We start from the raw sequence: 15114 nt of genomic DNA on the forward strand, positions 1-15114 counted from the left end.
GGGCAGGGCTGGATGGGAGATTGGGAAGGAATTGTTCCCTGGGAGGGTGGGCAGGCCCTGGCACAGGGTGCCCAGAGCAGCTGGGGCTGCCCCTGGATCCCTGGCAGTGCCCAAGGCCAGGCTGGACATTGGGGCTTGGAGCAGCCTGGGACAGTGGGAGGTGTCCCTGCCCATGGCAGGAGTGGGATTGGATGGGCTTTGAGGTCCCTTCCCACCCAAACCATTCTGGGATTCTGGGATTCCTGAGCCTGCCCTGAGCTCCAGTTTTATCCCAGGAGCTGGGAATGCTTTTTTGAAGAACTCTTGCAGTAAAAAGTGACTCACAGCCCATAATACCCTTTGATGACACCTGAATAACCCAGGTTATCTTTGTGTCCCTGTGAACTGTTCGGGATTATCTGGTTTCCCTTTCCAAAGCACAGCTCCCTTCCTGGGAAATTGTCTGCACCCTGTTTTAAGAAGCTCTTAAAACCTTTTGGGGACAGCACAGGCAGTTATTTATTTTCTTCAATGTCAAAAATGAAATGAAAACAACCCCAGAACTTTCTGATTCAGCTCTGAGACTCAAATATTCGGGAGCAGGACTGGTGTTGATTCCTGAGTTTTTCAGGGATTGTCGCACTCTGCAAACTGTGCTTTGTGTTTGGTTTGTTGGCAGGGATGCAAGCTGGAACTGGCAGGTGTCACAGGACCTCATTTCCCAGTGACACGGGATATCTTTAGGGTACAAGGCAGCACAGAGCAATGGTGCCCCTTGTAAAACAAAAAACTGCTGGATGTGGATGCTGGAATTTCAGAAGGATTGAGAATTAGTGGCTTTAGAGTGGATTAGTATTGATCTTTGCTTGTCTAATTATCATAATCTGGTTGATTCCAGTGCTGTTCCCAAGCTGGTTTACAAACTTCCTTCCTGTGTATTTAGGGAAAGGTTACAGTTGAGCAGTTTTACAGAATAAAGCTGCAGACTCTGCTACAAAATCAAAAATAAATACAAAATACAGAGAAAGAGAGAGAGCAGATGGCATGAGCAGAAAGGGAGATGAAAGTGCCACTGTGCCTTGAGCTGAGCTGCAGAGCCTGGAAGCTCTGCCAGAGGATCACCAGCACTGCTTGGAGCCCTCTTCATACCCAGGGAGGCTTTGATTGATCTTTATCCGTGTCTTAAAGTGACTTCCAGAGCAGACAGCAGTCAAGTGGATGAAGGCAGAGATTGACGTTTATTCACTGGCTCTCCCTTTTGCATTGTTGCATCATTTGGGGCAAATTAATTGGTCTCTTTACCTCCCACCTTCTTTGTTTGGATTGTAAATTATTCTGGAGGCATCTAAACACTGCTGTGCTCTCCATATCGAACAGCAAAGGGCAGCTGAGGGCTCTGAGAGCCAGAAAATACAGCGTGGAGCAGTTGATTTACAATAAGTGAGGGATAAAATACAGTTCCTTCCTAACGACTGTGAGAGATCCCCACCTAAAGTCCATCAGAGGGGATCTGCTGCATCCTTGGCTCTTCTGGTGAGGACTGGCAAGAGGAGGCCAGGTGGGATTTGGGATGTTCCTCATCCCGGCATTCACTCCCTCTCAGAAGCAGAGCAACAGCAGGGGCACCTCTTCACTCTCTACAACTGCCTGGGAAAAGGTTGGAGCCAGGCGGGTCGGGCTCTGCTGCCAGGGAACAGGGACAGGACAAGGGGAAAGGGCCTCAGGCTGGGCCAGGGGAGGCTCAGCTTGGACAGCAGCAGGAATTTCTGCATGGAAAGGGTGCTCAGGCCTTGGCAGGGGCTGCCTGGGACAAGGGTGGAGTGCCCATCCTTGGAAGAGCTCAAAATAGGTGTGGATGTGGCACTCGGGGACGGGCTTAGTGGGGAACAGGGTGGTGCTGGGTTCCCAGTTGGACACAATGGCCTTTGAGGGCTTTTCCAATCTTAATGACTCCGATCAGCCCTGTATGGTCCCAGTGCATGGTCCCAGTGCTCCAGCTGGATCTTCCCTGTGGAGCCCTGGAGCTGAGCTGCATTAGCAGTGTGGGTCCTTGTCTGTCCTTGCCACGGATATTAAGGATGACTCTGGAAGAGCTGAAAGGAGCAGTGCCTGACAAACAGAGGGTTTTCCAAGCCAAGAATTGTTCCTCAAAAACACAGAGTGTGGAGAAAAGAGGCAAAAATCCCAAAGAATCCAAGTGCTGGAGCGTGTGGGCATTTAATTGGAGATGGCTGGGCCACCTCGGAGCCCAGCTGACCTTTGGTGCCAGGGAAGGCCACGGCTGATGCTGCTCTTGTCACCACATCTTCCACAGGGTGTTGGCTGTCATTCGAATTCTGCTGGTTCTCCAAAGAACTGATGGAAGACATGGACACTTCCAGTGTCTCCAGCCCCTGTGTGGGAGCAGGGACACAGCAGGGTGGGGACAGGGAGACATTTCCATCCCTGCCCCAAACAGGCTGTGGCAATTCACACAGTTTATTGAAGTTTTGAATGCTGGCTTTGATCTCATGCTGCTCTGTCCCAGCAAAACAATCTTTGGCAAGAGAACCACAGAATTCCAGAGTGGTTTGGGTTGGAAGGGACCTTAAAGCCTTGAAGCTCATCTCATTCCACCCCTGCCATGGACAGGGATACCTTCCACTATCCCAGGCTGCTCCAAGCCCTGTCCAGCATCTCTGGGACGCTTCCAGGGATCCAGGGGCAGCCACAGTTTCTCTGGACAACCAATTAAAAAAAAAGTTAACACCCAATAAACCAAATAAATCAATTTTTTTGGAAAATCAAATCTGCTGTAAAGAGCCCCTTTCCCAAGCTCTTCTTTCTTCTGTCCTGACTTCCCTCAGATCACCTCTGCATCAAGGAATTAATCCAGAAGTTTCCATTACCTCCCAACGACTTATGGCAGCACTTTCATTTCTTAATTAATAGATATTAATTAGTAGTGCTACGAAACAGCAGAGAGCAGATGTGACTGGAACCTCAGCTGAATATAAAGATGTATTTTTAGCAAGCCTGTCCTCTTAATGAGCACGTCCTCAATTTAAAACAGTAAAAGTTGAAAGGGATTTGGGGTCTTTTTGGTGTTGTGTTAATTAATAAATTCCACATCCTCTGCAAGGGGAAGGTCAGTGCTGGCAGAAAAGTGCTGCTGGAGCAGGGAACGGAATGGGAACCCGGAGCAGCATCATTGCTTCCTAATTGGTGCCTGTGGGCACATTAACCAGGTGTTCAGCCATAGCAGAGCAGGAGAAAAGGGGAATTTTGCAAACTTACAGCTTCTGTTAGTGTTGCGTTACGGCTCCCCAACCTGTCGGAAAAGATGTGTCCAGTTGCCCAGCAATCCGAGGTTTTACAGGGAAATATGGGAAGCTGTGAATTCCAGGCTGTAACTCGATGTAAATGTAGTGTGGAATTTTATTTAATTTTATTCCTCTCCCAGAAGCAGCACTGCTGTGGAAACGTGTTCTGCCTAAAAGGGGAGATCTGGGGACATGTGGATTTCGCTCTCCGTGGAAGAGACCTTGTAATCTTTTCCACCCAATTAAATCCTTCCATATTGGAGGCAAATACCATCCAAGCAAAAGGATTTCACAAAACAAAACCATGGAGCTGTATCAGGAGTCAGTTATTCCAAGAGATTTTCCCCAGTTCTCTGGTTTCCTGCTGCTCACTCGGACAGTTTTCCTCACTGGGAAATAGGGAATGGGGAACCCTGCACAGCGACAGTGAGGGTAGGGGTGGCACTCCTATGGTGTGGAATCTGTGTAATTTGGTGCTTCCTTCAGAAAGGTGGGAAAAGCATCCACAGTGCCCTGGATTGGAGCTCAGGAATTGGAAGGAGTGGTCCTTTCCAACTCGGGCTATTCCATGGTTCTCAATATCTATGAATGGCTGAGGCCTCGGAGAATCAGAGAATTCCAGAATGGTTTGGGTTGGGAGGGACCTTAAAGCCCATCCAGTGCCACCCCTGCCATGGGCAGGGACACCTCCCACTGTCCCAGGCTGCTCCAAGCCCCAATGTCCAACCTGGCCTTGGGCACTGCCAGGATATCAGTTCTGCCTTAGATGCTTTTCCCTCAGGCTGCTCCTGAGCTGCAGTTCTTTAAACCTCTGTTGACTGAAGTTTCCCTTTTCCCCTCCTAGCAGAGCTCCCTGGGATTTTCCCTTGTTAGGGATCGTTTTTTCCCCTCAGAGTCATTTCCCCCTTCTCGTCACAGAGTCCATGGGGGGTTATTTTTGTCCCTCAAAAGTGTTTTGTCCCTCAAAATGTTTTGTTTAATGCTGATAGATTCAGAGCATCCATTTGAGTCATCCTCTTCCCAGCATACCCAGGTCCTACCACTGCTTTTCCCACCTTTCCCAGAATGGAATTTGCATCTTATCAAGGAAAGACCACGGGCAACCTTTTAGTTGCAGCATTTTTGAGATGTGGGGATAAAAGCAGTCGATGTTTTCCTCACACTTAAGCTGGATACATTTGGAATTTGCAGCTCACATCAGTGGCAGCTTGGATTCGGGAAAATATGTGTGATTTTCGTTTTGGAATCACTGGCTTAGAGTGATTTTCTGCTGGTACTTTATTTGGTTTGTAATAAGAAATAGCAAATATGGTCATAAAGTTAAATTAAATTATTTCTTCAGCAGGTATGAAGAGGGATTTGCCATGGAAAAATTAGGGAGTGATGATTACCAGATGATTACAGGAAAAAGATCCTTTCTCCCCTATTTTTCCTTGTGTTAGTAGTGCTGCATTGCATTTTATTAAAATCCTGTGCTTCTTTATACCAAATGAAAAGGAAACTGGAATTTTAGGAATTATTTTTCAATGAAATGTTATGGTGAGATGTTTCCTGGGGAAGAGGAAAGCACAGGGAGCCAGATCCAGGCAGGGAATCTGTGCTTGGAGAGGCTGAGGGTCAGAGCTCCCAACACCATGTTAATGAAATGTAGGAATAAATCACTCTGGGGGAGTGGATGTGGAATTGAAATGATCCATAATTTTAGTATTAAACCCTCTTGGCTTCCAGCAATGTGTTGTCCTTCCAGCCGTGTTATCCTTGGAATTTATCCCATCAGTCTGGCCAATCCAGGTGTGTGACTGTGCCCTATGTCATGCTTGGGGGGAATTTTTTCCCCTCTTTTTTTTTGGCTTCTGCAGAATCCTGACAGGAATATTCCTTCATGCCCTCAGGTTGAATTTGGGAAGATTGGAGGGATAAGATGAACACAGAGAGATCAGGAGAGCAAAACCTGACATTTGGGTTAAAAAACAATAGGTTAAGATGGGATCACTGGAGCAGTGTCCAGACTCTCCTGTCATTTGTTTTGGGGATAAATACCATGGGAAGGTCAGAGTGCCTCCAAGCAGTCTGGGAATTGCGACAGAAAGGCAGGATATCAAGGCCAGGAAGGAATATGTGACACCCTGAAGATAAACTGCTTGATAAATACGTCTAATTAAGACAAAAATATTCTTTTCCAGAAGAAAAAAGTTACCATTTTCTGGGACAGGCTGTTCAGGTAGTTACTAGGAAAGCAAAAACTTGATAAAAGGGTGGATTGTTGCTCTAAAATGTGTCCAGGTCTATCTTTTTTTGAGCAAGGGCAGGAAGCCAGGGTAGTTTTAATGTGCTGGTGAAAGGATTAAAAGAGCTGCCATGGGGATCATGGAATTCCAGAGTGGTTTGGGTTGGAAGGAACCTTAAAGCCCATCCAGTGCCACCCCTGCCATGGGCAGGGACACACCTTCCACTGTCCCAGGCTGCTCCAAGCCCCAGTGTCCAGCCTGGCCTTGGGCACTGCCAGAGATCCAAGGGCAGCCACAGCTTCTCTAACCCTCTCACCACCCTAAGAATAAAAATACCCTCAATGTTAATCAAGTTGAGGCAAGCAATGTAATTAAGCAGCACCAAAACTTAATTTCTGAGGGGTTTTTATGGACCTCCATCAAGTAAAACATAAATATATGAAAATATTTTGTATTATAATATTCTACAGAAACAGATGTAAAGTATAATGTTCACAAAGTCAAGCTGACTGAAGTGGCTCATATGGAGTCCATACACAGCCCACTATTAAGCTTCAGCACTAAACCAATCTTCCAAATTATTATTGGGTTTGCTGGCTTGAAATGTAATTTTTTATTAAATCTCGTGTTCATGCTTTTGGAGATAGGCAAGTTTCATGGTGAATTTAAAGCATATTGGCTATCAGGCAAATTGAAAACAGGCTGGGAGTGATGTATTTAGCACGGGGAAAAAGAAAGCAAGAAAAGTAGAGAGGAAAAGTTAAAATTTCACTTGGACAGTTCCCGTAGTTGTGCCCTGCAATGTATTTGAGACATGCTCAGTCTCCCTTTCCCACTCTGCTCGAGCCACAGATAACTAAGACATAACAAATTCAAAGATTTTTTTTTAATTTGTATTTAATGTCAGTATTTTTTGTGCACAAATATTGACTTTATCTTAAGCCTGTTCTTCTTTGTGGTTACTTTGTTTATTTCCTGAGGGACAAACCCATTTTGTGGTTTCATACTCAAAGAAAACAATGAGGTCTCTCCTGGTCTCCGTCCCGTCCTGGATGCTCCCAAGATACCATTTTCCTGTGGAAAAGTTGAAGTGAATTAAGTGGCCGAAATATCACATTGCTGTGATGGTTATGGAAAAAAATTCCATGGAAATGGATGAAACAATGGTCTGGGAATAGATTAAAATTGTCCTGGTCAAAGGGTGGTTGTGTGGAGAAGGAAAGATTAGAACTCTGGATAAGGCTGAGGTGGGATGGGGATTAAAGTGGATGTTAATTGTGGTTTATCCCTAAGATTTATGGGATGCAGGTGGATTATCATTTATTGCAAGGGACCTTCTTACATCCGGGGATGGGATGGATGTGGATCCTGGGCATGTGAGTCTTGGGGAGGAATCGGAAATCACAGATCAGAGAAGTGGTGAGTTCAGAAGCTCAGAAAGGAACCATTTCATTGGAAATATTTCAAATATTTCAAAGCAATTCCAGGGCAGGGAACGGAGGTGGGAAGGGGCTGGAGCCCCAGGAGCGGCTGAGGGAGCTGGGAAAGGGGCTGAGCCTGGAGCAAAGGAGGCTCAGGGGGGACCTTGTGGCTCTGCACAAGTCCCTGACAGGAGGGGGCAGCCGGGGGGGTCGGGCTCTGCTGCCAGGGAACAGGGACAGGACAAGGGGAAAGGGCCTCAGGCTGGGCCAGGGGAGGCTCAGCTTGGACAGCAGCAGGAATTTCTGCATGGAAAGGGTGCTCAGGCCTTGGCAGGGGCTGCCCAGGGAGCTTTGGAGTGCCCATGCCTGGAGGTGTTCAGAAGATGTGTGGATGTGGCACCTGGGGACACAGTTAGTGGTGAGGGGGTGCTGCTGGTTGATGGTTGGACTCGATGACCTTGGAGGTTTTTCCAACTTCAACAACTCTGGTTCCATGGAATCAGCACTGGGCTGGAAGGCAGGGACACACCAGCCCCACCTGGGTGACAGTGACACACCAATCCCTTCACCCTCCCTGCCCCCCCCAGTGGTGTTGAGCTCACAGCAATTCCCTTCCCTTCCCTTCCCTTCCCTTCCCTTCCCTTCCCTTCCCTTCCCTTCCTTCCCTTCCCTTCCCTTCCCTTCCCTTCCCTTCCCTTCCCTTCCCCTTCCCTTCCCTTCCCTTCCCCTCCCCTCCCCTCCCATGGGGGTTTTCCAATCCTTTTCTGGGTGCTTTGGGCTGGATTCTCATGCTCTCCTCTTCCCACAGAAATTCCAGCTTTTATCATGCAGTAATGCAGAATTGTGGCATAAAACCACCTTTGTCTGTGCCCTAAAACACTTCCAAATAATATGTCAGGAAAAAAGCGCCATTTTCCATCTTAGTGATTCAAACATTGGAAAATAAGGAATTTATTCCCTGAGAAAGGGGTCTGCCCCCTTCCTCCAGAGCAAACACAAAACCTCTTGCTAATTGTTACTGATTTGTCAGTCCATTGGATTCAGCACTGGCAGAGGGAGCTACAAGGCCATTCCCACTGCAGGAATATCCTGGAATTGCGCTGGGAATTAAGTGTGGGGTTTTTGTTTCACTCCCACCCCTTCAGAAGATTAAGAAAACAACATCATCTGTAAAGCAGCATGAAAAGGGTATTCTTCTCTCTGACCTCATCAAAAGAACTCCAGCTTTAAATGCCTCCAGCCTTGGCAGCTTTTTTTCCCCTGTCTTTCTCTGCCTTTTGGCAGCTTTTTAATCTCTAAGATTAACATTTGCATTGGTAAAATGTGCATTAAAAAGCTTTTCATAGCAATGGTTTTAGAGCTCAAGGAGCAACAAGGAATTTTATTCCAACCGCTGACGCGGGACGGTGGGAGCAGAGGGATCTGCTCCGTGTACGTGCGTTTGAGTAAAATGGGATTTTTCCATCTGTGAGAAAAAGAGGAGCTCACTGTTATATTGCATGATCCAAAACTTCATTCCACGTATTCAGTATCTCGAAATTGCTCTAGGATGTTCAAAGCAATATTCATTGTTTGTGAGGCAGAGTTCAAGGGAAGATTGGCCACTTGTTGATGGGAAAAGTTTGGGTTCAATAGTTGGGATTGTATCCTGGGGTTCCAACTTTCATATAATCATGGAATATCCTGAGTTGGAAGGGACACGCTAGGATCATCCAGTCCAACACTTGGCCCCGCACAGACACCCCAGCAATCCCACCTTGTCCCTGAGAGCATTGTCCCAATGCTCCTGGAGCTCTGGCAGCCTTGGGGCCATGCCCATTCCCTGCCCTTAGAATGGGAAAATGTGGTGTGGGATGGAGGATTTGAAAACCACCTGGAACATGAAAGGGGAAAGTGATCAAATATTCATGGAATCCTAGAATTATTTAAGCCTGAAAAGATCCCTGAGATCATCAAATGCAGCTGTTCCCCCAACACTGGCAGGGCCACCACTAGACCATGTCCCCAGGTGCCATTTGGTCCTCCAGTACGTCCATGATATTCCCTGGAATTAAGCATAGATATTGTCTGGAATTTTGAAGATCAGTGCACAACTGATCTTCAAAATCAGGAGCTTCTTGGAGCAGATCCTCATCTGGTGTTTATCTTGTTATCTATCAATGAGTGTAGTTTTTTAAAATTGAAAATATCTGCGTAATGCATTAATAAAACCCCATCTGCGTTCATGGATGAGTGCCAAAAATTCCTTTTGAATTTATTTTGAAGAGTTTGAAGCATGAATTAAATCTTTGTTTGCCATGAGGAAAATCTGAGGAGGATTGGAGATGAGCTCAAACCTCTCACCTCTCCTTGTTGAAATTGTTTGGATTGCTGGTTTAAAGACATCAGCACAGAGTCATGGAATGTTTTGGGTTCAAAGGGCCTCAAAGCCCATCCAGTGCCACCCCTGCCATGGGCAGGGACACCTCCCACTGTCCCAGGCTGCTCCAAGCCCCAATGTCCAGCCTGGCCTTGGGCACTGCCAGGGATCCAGGGGCAGCCCCAGCTGCTCTGGGCACCCTGTGCCAGGGCCTGCCCACCCTCCCAGTGTTTGGGTAGCCTTGGGTTGCAGTTCATTTCCTGAAAAGCATCTTGGGTTTTAGTACCAAAATGTGTTCCCAGGAAAATTTTTGGATCTTTGTGAAGAGTGGAAATTCCCATGGAGGTGGCCCCAAAGTGATTCCTGCTTAAAGCATGGAATTTTGCCCATGAATGAATTTTCCTGTGGTTTTCTGACAGATTACTGAGTTTTCTTAGTAGACCTGAATATATTCAAGATATGTTATAAAAGAGATTTACAGATCTGTATAAAATATATATAAAAGATCTATTTTGTCTTTTACTTCCAATTTTTCAGGCTGGGGTGGTTCTTGTTTCTCCTCATTATTCCCTGCTTACCCATTTCTCACATCCAAGAAGCATTAGATCTTTACATTGCCACCTCTTGTCTATTGAACTTCTCAGTGGGTTTTGCATTTTCAAAGGCTGAACATTTTCCTTTTGAATATGATTTTCCCTAATAACAGATCCTTTGGCAGCCTAATAGATGGTGGAAATACTAAGGCGAGGAATAATTGTCAATAATCTGCTGTTCAGGAATGTCACACAAATCCTTCTGTTCCCCTCTGCAGACCCCCCCCAGTGAGTGAAAGTGCCCCGAAGGGAACCATGGTCACCGTTGTCACCGCGGCCGCCTTGAACCAGACAGTCGTGTACTCCATTGTGTCAGGGAATGAAGAGGGTAAGTGGAATAATAATAATAATAATAATATTTCAGCCTTGTGGTTATGCCAGGCCTGGTGGGTGCACCAGAGGTCTGCAAGAAAGTGTGGAGAAGTGAAGCTGCTGAGGTGAATCACAGAATCGTTAAGGCTGGAAAAGACCTCTAAGATCATTGAGGTGAAATCCCACCTCAACTGCACAAGCAGGAGGGAATTTCAGTGCTGGAGCCTACAAGAAACCTGGAGAGGGACTTCTTATAAGAGCATGTAGTGACAGGGCTAGGGGGAATGGCTTCAAGCTGGAACAGAGAAGTTTAGATGGGATATTGGGAAGGAATTGTTCCCTAGGAGGGTGGGCAGGCCCTGGCACAGGGTGCCCAGAGCAGCTGGGGCTGCCCCTGGATCCCTGGCAGTGCCCAAGGCCAGGCTGGACATTGGGGCTTGGAGCAGCCTGGGACAGTGGGAGGTGTCCCTGCCCATGGCAGGGGTGGCACTGGATGGGCTTTGAGGTCCTTTCCAACCCAAACCATTCTATCATTCTACAACTGCCGTTATCAAACCTTTGGAGATCAGCTAAAGCTCAGATTAATTAGCAGGATTACAAGAAAAAAATACTCACTGATGTGAACATTCCCGTGGGTGCCACGTGGTGTAAGCCCATGGCACAGCAAAATAAAAATAGGAATAGCTTTGATGGAGTTATACTTGCTTAAAAATCTGGTTTAAGGGATTGCAGGCTTGGCCATGCTGTAACAAATACTGGATTAGAGCCTGATATCCAAGCAAAACATCCTGCTGGGATACTCTCTGTGATCCACCTGGATATCCTGACAAAATAATACAGAATTCTTGGGAAGGATGTAAAGAATTCCCCATCCCATCCTCCTTTTTGTGAGTGTGGGCTCTTTGTCTTGTCCCGTCTTCCTATTTGTCCTCAAGTCCTGTGCAGGGAGTTGCACTCCGTGATCCTTGCGGGTCCCTTCCAGCTCAGGATATTCCATGATTCTGTGACTCTGGGTTGGTTATCCCAGCAGCAGGTTGGATCCAGCTGATTTGCTCCTTAAAATATCTTCAAAGAGGAGCTATGTGGGCTTTTCCAGGCCCGAAGGAGGAGGGGAGGCAGGGAGGAAATGACTTGCTTGGATTGTGTCATCCCCAAAATAAAAGCCTTGGGTATTGAAAATCCCCGTTTCTGCATCCCAGAAAATTCCTGTGTTTTTTCTGGCTTCCAGATGTGTTTGCCATTAACAACAGAACGGGAGTGATCTCCGTGAAGAAGCCTCTGGATTATGAACGTGTCCAAAGTTATGAGCTGCGAGTGCAGGCAGACTCCCTGCAGGTGGTGAGATCCAACCTGCGGGTCCCCTCCAAAAGTAAGTGTCAAAAATCCTTCCTTTTCCACCTTTTTTACACAGATATTGCTGGGATCTGCTGAGAATGTTGAAACTGCACTCCAGTGACCTTTCTGGATTTTAGGGCTGTGATGGTGGTGATGGGATCACAGCCCATGGTGCATTTTTGGGTCTCTCTGCCTGACTTGCCCAAAGCAGCTGGGGCTGCCCCTGGGTCCCTGGCAGTGTCCAAGGCCAGGTCGGACATTGAGGCTTGGAGCAGCCTGGGACAGTGGGAGGTGTCCCTGCCCATGGCAGGGCTGGCACTGGATGGGATTTAGGGATCCCTTCCAACCCAAACCATCCTGGGATTCTGTGATTCCATGTTAGTTGAAGGGGCTGAAGTATTTGGGAACACTCCATAAAACTTGGGAATGGCCTGAGGCACTGTACAGGGGTGGCAATTCCAATACCTTCACCAGGGTTTCTTTCCAATGCTACCCACAGAACCAGCAGAAGGTTTGGGGATTTTGAGCCTGGATTATCATGGCTATTTCTTTTTCCTTGAGTAAGAATGGAGTGTGTAGGGTGTGACACATTGGGGTTAAGCAGTGGTCAGGAGCTTGGCTTTGTTAGGAGCAGGGTGAGATCCTGTGCTGGTTTAGCCACCATCAAGGATGTACCTGGCAGGGGACAGAAAGACAGAGCTGCCTGCTTTTCCCTGTGCCTGGGAGAAATCCAGGTCAGGTTATATCCATAAAAATCCAGCCAAGGAATGCCCAGGGAGCAGATTAGGTTTCCATGCAGCACAAAGCCTTCTCCAAACCTTTCTCTGGGATCGCTGAAGACATGAGGGAATCAGCAGGTCCTGCCCTTCATTCCCTCTTCTGACTCACACTCTGCACTGGAGCAGCTCTCCCAGCTGAACAGCAGTTCCAAAAAAGTGATGGCTGAGTTATTTTATTCCGGAATGCTGGATAATGACTGGAGTTTGACTTCAGGCCAGCTTACAGGAAGACAAGCTGGGTGTGTTTGGCTCTCTGGGAGTACACAACATATATATTCCTTGGAATGTGCACTGTGCTGCACGGATGGCTAAAGAATTTGATAAATGTATATATTTAAAATACTTTAGAAGTATCTGGCCAGCTGAATCACTTATGATTTTGTAATGGAGATCCCTTGACCTTTGGGTTTGATTCCTGCATTTATACAATTAATTCCTTTCCATTTTCTCAGCACTTCATTCATTTTTGAGGAGTTTTAATCAGGTTAAACACTACTTCTGAGTTTCAGGGCACTGAATTGATGAGCTGCAGTGGGAGGAGATGGGGCACAATGAACACATCACTGTGGGCTTTGCTGAGGTTGAGCTGATGAACCATTTTGGAGCTGGGTGACTCGGAATGCAAAGCCCCAGGATGGTGTGACACTGAATTAATATGGAGCTGGGACACCTGGTGGCAATGACCTGCTGCCAGTTCTGGTCTTGGATACTCCTGAACTGGTGGAATTTGTTCTGCAATTTGTCGGTGACCTACTCTGGAGCTACAGGGATTTCTGGGCCCCTCACTTTGAGATACACATTGAGCGTGTCCAGGGCAGGGAACGGAGCTGGGAAGGGGCTGGAACCCCAGGAGCGGCTGAGGGAGCTGGGAAAGGGGCTGAGCCTGGAGCAAAGGAGGCTCAGGGGGGACCTTGTGGCTCTGCACAAGTCCCTGACAGGAGGGGGCAGCCGGGGGGGTCGGGCTCTGCTGCCAGGGAACAGGGACAGGACAAGGGGAAAGGGCCTCAGGCTGGGCCAGGGGAGGCTCAGCTTGGACAGCAGCAGGAATTTCTGCATGGAAAGGGTGCTCAGGCCTTGGCAGGGGCTGCCCAGGGAGCTTTGGAGTGCCCATGCCTGGAGGTGTCCAAGGAAGGGCTGGAGGTGGCACTCAGTGCTCTGGGCTGGGGACAAGGTGGGCATCGGGCACAGCCTGGACTCCATGGGCTGGGAGGGCTTTTCCAACCTCAGGGATCCTGGGATTCCGTAAATTACAGAGCACTGACAAACTGCTCAGCCACCACACACGGCTGAATTTCACAAAGCTCAGAAGCTTGGTACCAAATTGTTTGCAGTGATGGTATTACAGGAAATAGTTATAGAGAAGTAGGAGCTGGAGTTTGCATCTGTGCTGGGGAAAAGTGAAAGTGCATTGAGTGTAACTAAGCTTGTCTTCAGTGATGGTGCCAGCTGATAGCATGGCAATAACTGCAAAACTGTGTGAGGAGAGAAAGTAAATTGAGATGTCCTTTGGAGTATGAGAGCTTCCAACTGGTGACTTAAACTGGGGGTTTAATAGATGATGCTAAATCATGCCAAGTCACATTCTTGCTTTCAGCAGAGTCAAACACATTAAAGGAGTTACTTTAACTGAAACTTTATGCTATGAAATTGCTGTGTGGTTTTACTTCATCTGAATGGAAGGAGAGTTGGGTTTGGTGATGAGGATGAGTTAAAAAGCTTGGAGTTCTCCTTGAGGATTCTGGGGATGCTGAGCCCTGAAGGACTTTCCATATTAACGGAGTTTGGACAACGCTCTCAGGCACAGGGTGGGATTCTTGAGGCTGTCCTGTGCAGGGCCAGGACTTGGACTTGATGCTCCTTGAGGCAGAAAGGAAAGGGTAGGAGGAAGCAGAAGGATTTCTGTGGAAGCAGAGGGAGCAACAAAGAGAAAGTGCTGCCTTAGCACAGGGACAGAGCAGTGGAGCAGGATGGACAGGGAGGGACAAAGAGAGGCTTTTACCACCAAATTTAACCCGGTCCCAGGTGTAGAACCAAAGCCCTGGGGGGCATTCCCAGAGCAGCTGTGGCTGCCCCTGGATCGCTGGAGGTGTCCAAGGCCAGGCTGGACATTGGGGCTTGGAGCAGCCTGGGACAGTGGAAGGTGTCCAAGCCTATGGCAGGGGATGGGATAAGCTTTAAGGTCCTTCCAACCCAAACCATTCCATGACTCCATGATTTTACATTCCTAGAGATGTAAAGATAATAACAGAGCTTTTCCTGCATTTAAGAGGAATTAATTGCCTGGGTGACAAGGTGGTAATTGGTCACAGGTTGTACTCCCTGATCTTGGAGGTCTTTTCCAACCTGGATGATTCCATGACAGAACCTTGTTAGACATGGTTTTTATCTTGCTGTCAGAGGATTTGAAAACAAAATCACCTTCCATTGATTATTTCCATGTCAGGTAGAACTGTTTGTCCCCTTTGGCACCCCCAGGGCTGGTACAGAGGCACTGCCCTGGCTCTGCTGTACTCCCAGCTGCGAGCAGGGCTGTGCTTTGGTGGTTGGGGGTGAGGCAACAGTTCTGTCTCCTTCAGCTTTTAGTTTCCTAAACCCAAAAAAACCCTTTGGGAATAAAGTGGAAATGGGAGTTTTACAACTAACATTCTGCAACTGCTCCATGGTAAATGGGAATGATGCTTCTACTCCGTTAAACATGAGCATGCATTCTGTGTCCCTGCGGGGTCCATGTAATAGTAAAGCAGCCTTATGTTTTTCGTTGCAAAAGTTGCTGCTGGTGGTGCTGTACAAGTTGGCTGCTCCAGCA

At 47.5% G+C, this 15114-nt stretch overlaps 1 protein-coding gene across 17 annotated transcripts in view; it reads left to right on the top strand.

Annotated features, from left to right (window-relative positions):
• PCDH15 (protocadherin related 15) overlaps positions 1–15114 on the top strand; it is a 633986-nt gene that overhangs the window by 560768 nt on the left and 58104 nt on the right. For all 17 annotated transcript variants that reach the window (XM_039553538.1, XM_039553554.1, XM_039553537.1 and 14 more), the window contains 2 exons: positions 10101–10210; positions 11423–11563. In XM_039553538.1, coding sequence (XP_039409472.1) covers positions 10101–10210; positions 11423–11563 — 251 coding nt within the window. The remainder of the gene's footprint in view (positions 1–10100; positions 10211–11422; positions 11564–15114) is intronic.

The sequence above is a fragment of the Corvus cornix genome, chromosome 6 (genome assembly GCF_000738735.6).
Source record: "Corvus cornix cornix isolate S_Up_H32 chromosome 6, ASM73873v5, whole genome shotgun sequence".
Taxonomy (NCBI): Eukaryota; Metazoa; Chordata; class Aves; order Passeriformes; family Corvidae; genus Corvus; species Corvus cornix.